General features: G+C 29.3%; 1 protein-coding gene across 1 annotated transcript; it reads left to right on the plus strand.

Annotated features, from left to right (window-relative positions):
* Positions 1–1,071: 1,071 nt before the first annotated feature.
* Positions 1,072–2,073, plus strand: LOC124892788 (probable protein phosphatase 2C 55). Its single transcript, XM_047403989.1, has one exon. The coding sequence runs from the start codon at positions 1,072–1,074 to the stop codon at positions 2,071–2,073; it is 1,002 nt and encodes a 333-aa protein (XP_047259945.1).
* Positions 2,074–4,195: the final 2,122 nt, after the last annotated feature.

Genomic DNA, 4,195 nt, shown 5'->3' on the forward strand with positions numbered 1-4,195 from the left:
AATAAAATTTATGTTAGAGGCCTTTATCCAATGTTAAGAAGTAAAAAGTGTAGATATTTTTAAGAGATTTTAAATTTATACTTAACAAGTTACCTTAATATACTTCTTATCTTTGGAAAAGCAAGATTACAAAAATAAAATTTGCATTAGAGCTCTCTGTCTTTTGTCATATATATATATATATATATATATAATAGAGTCGAACAACCTACAAGCAATAGGTATATAGAGACAGTCAAGAATGTTAACTAATATGATGATCATAGTTACCCATAATTCTTTATTACTCTCTTCGTCTTAAATTACTTGGAATATTTTTTTTCACAACTCTTAATAAGAAATTAATAAGGGGTGCAAATTGACTAATATGATGAATATTTTTCAATTACTATGGGCATAGTTGAAAAATAATAATAATTAATTATCTCTTGACTTCTTAAACATGTCAAGTAATTTGAGATTGAGGAAATAGTATATATGCATACATGTATTAGTTACAAATTGTAACTTACAATATAATAAGTATAAAAAAAGTTGACCCTTGTTGACTTAGCACTCCTCTAATTAAGAAAATATTCATTGAGAGCTTATTTTATCAAATTAAATTTATTAATTATTTTTTGAAAATTTAAATTTGAGCATACACACTTTACGCAATCATACAATGATAGGAATAATATTGGAAGAATATAATAAAATTCTATTGATTTCATAAATAATACAACTAAATTAAAATAAATATTTTTAATAAGAAGGCTATAAGATAAAAAGAAGAGAGTAATAACAAAAGGTGGTAGAGTTATAATTCTGATAAGTAGTTTTGAAAAACTAGAATCCCATTTAGTTACCAAAAACTTTTCTTTCCCAAACCTACTCTAATTGGGATTAATTACTAAGCGTATCTATTACTCAATCTCCTAAAGGCCATTTAGTAATTTCCAACAATTTTTTTTTTTCCTTAACCTGTTCTACTTGGGATCAAAACGTATATATTAGTAGCCCTTTGAGCATTAACTTTCAAAACTCACTTTTTACTTTATTTCCAAAATTCTGCAAATAAACACAACGAATATGGCTGCATGCATATCATCACTAGGTCGTGATCAATATTATTGTTCCAAGAATAAGTTGGACGAAGTAGTCGAGTTGCCGCACAAGAGGTACTTGGACTTTTCTTATGAAATTAATGATCAACTTGATAATATTCATAACAACAACAACAAGAGACTCAAATATATTTATGATGATCGTCAATATTCGTTCAAGAAAGTAGATGATCTTTTCAAGATCAACACGAGGCTCGAATTTAGTGATAACATATTACCTGCATGCCTAAAGATGGTGGCGGCATCTATATACTTGCCCAAAGAAAATCCAACGAAACTACTAGGTGAAGATGCACACTTCATCCATGAATTATACCAAACAATTGGTGTCGCTGATGGCGTAGGTGGATGGGCAAAAGAGGGAATTGACGCTGGAATGTACGCGAGAGAGCTTATGAACAATTCACTTATCGCCACTGATATTGAACCCAAGGGTCACGTAAACCCTAAAAGAGTTCTTCAAGAAGCTTACAAAAATACAAATTCTGAAGGATCATCTACCGCCTGTATTATAACCCTAAACACGGCGAAAAGTACTATATTTGCCGCAAACGTTGGCGATAGTGGATTTTTCCTAATTAGAAAGGGAAAGATCATATACAAATCGCCGATGCAACAACGGGGGTTTAATTGTCCGTACCAACTAGGGAATAGCAAGGATAGCCCAAGCGTTGCCCAAGAGATGGAATTAAACGTCGAGAAAGATGATATTTTGATTGTTGGAACGGACGGTATGCTTGATAACGTGAATGAAAGTGAGATTGAGGAAATTGTTCACAGAGGGATCGACGGAAAGTTGAAGGCAGAAGAGTTGGCTAGTCAAATTGGAAACATTGCTTTGTATAATTCATTTGATAGATTTGCAGATACACCATTTGCCAGAGCAGTTGAGAGGGAATGCCTTCGCCAAATTCACAAAGGAGGAAAAATTGATGATATTACTGTTATTGTTGCTTATATACAGTGATTCAATTTTGAAATTATTGGACGGAGGAGTATATTGCAATGTTTTATTGGAGTTAGATAATTACATACTATTTTGGAACTAAATTGCTAGTAAATGTTATTTCATGAAGTATGCAAGATTTATTTCATGCACAAAATGTGATGTTATTGTTGTATTTTTAATAACGTAGTGATTAATTTTTTCCGTCGTACTAAATAAATGGCAAAATGAAGAGTAGTAACTTGTATAGTTGCCTTATTGTTCTTTCATTATTTATACATGGAAGTTCTTATAGTCCCAAATATAATTATGAGCAATGATACAATTCGAAGGCTTCTGTGATTGCTCTAGTATTAAAAGAAGTAAAAAGTGTAGATGTGTTTAAAAGATTGAAACGAATATGCATTATGAATAACTGCATAACTTAATAAAATACATGATTTCTTTATATAACATCTGAGTATAGTATCAATGGAGCATTTGACTTACATTATCAAACTTTATAATAGGTATCGACATATCTTTTATAAAATTAATATAGTATTTTATATAGGATAAAATATGAATTAAAAAGCATGTAATAATAGCAACTAAGTTAGAATACATGAGTAAAAATATTTGTAATGTAGGCAGTCGACTTTGTATTATCTTTATATTTATTTATCGACATATCTTTTATAAAATCAATATAGTATTTTATATAGGATAAAATATGAAATAAAAAGCATGTAATAATGGTAACCAAGTTAGAATATATGAGTTAAAATGTTTGTAAAGTAGGCAGTCCTGCAATACTACGACTTTGTATCATCTTTATATTTTCGATCTCTGATATAATACTTTAATGATCTTTTGTAAAAAGGATGATATAAACATGGCTTCACCCGGTGAAGTTCGAATACAAGTTCAATCAAACTCAATAACTTTTGCTTATTCAATGTATTATTATTAAGAAATTCATTAAATACGAATAAATATTAAACTAATCAACAGTAATTAATTCATTAAACAACAAACGATCATATATGAAATTCCAAATTTGTAAATACCACTTAAAACGAGCAATACATATATCTGAGCTTCTCCAACCTTATTTCTTATTCTAACCACCACAACAACAATTATGTGATACACAATACATACTACTTTTCTAACCATCCATTCAAGTAATCCTATGCTTAGGAAATATAAAACTTTTGTCGTTATAATTATGACTATAAATAGAAATACTAGCAACATTTGAAACTGTAACAAAACCACTTGATTTAATTTCTTTGTTCCTTCAAACTATAATTAAAGACTCCAAAGACCTTGCATGCAATGAAAAGAAATGAACCAATTTCTTTTCAAGCTCAAGTTTCTTGAACCATTTTATCTTCAATAGCTTTAGCTGTGAGAATTCTATTTGGCAATTCTCAAATTTTTCCTTACTTACTGAATCCCAGTAGATTCCAGCTTCCATTGCATTATCGCCAAGCTTCATAATTTCATTTTATCAATTATTTCACAAATAAGAACTATTAAATGAAAATTAATATATGGTTAGTGTTTCAATGTTCATAACTTCTATACTGCGAATGTTGTGACTAAAAACATCATCAAAAGTTTATGTTCACATTGAAAAATGAGAGAAATTCCGTTACATGTTCTTTACAAATACTAATTTGGTTATATGATAATTTGCACAAGAGATGTAAAAAGTACCATAAAATATTAAAAAATGAATAAAATTAGGGTTTTTTTCTATTTAGGTGATAACTGATCATTTCATTAAAAAAATTAATTCCTTCGTGACTTACTAAATTATACTAAATAAATTAAAAAATTATAGAAACAAGAAAAACCAAGTGATTAACAGTAGCTAGGGAAAAAAATAAAAATATTTTAAAAGGTGGAAACTAATTAAAACTTACATCAATAAAGAGTCTATCAATTTGAGGGCAATTCTTCACAAAAGAAATAATGTCCCAAGGGTTGATAAAGCTCAATCCACGACGCACTCTTTGAAGTTCCTTTAAATTTGGAAGGTATATAGTACTCCAATTCAATTTACTCCAAATCCACATACTTAGGAGTGTTGAATTTACAGAAAGTACATAAGGAGGAAGAGAAGAAGGTAACAGAAGATTAGAGGGGAGAGAGA

The sequence above is a fragment of the Capsicum annuum genome, unplaced genomic scaffold (genome assembly GCF_002878395.1).
Source record: "Capsicum annuum cultivar UCD-10X-F1 unplaced genomic scaffold, UCD10Xv1.1 ctg50628, whole genome shotgun sequence".
Lineage (NCBI taxonomy): Eukaryota > Viridiplantae > Streptophyta > Magnoliopsida > Solanales > Solanaceae > Capsicum > Capsicum annuum.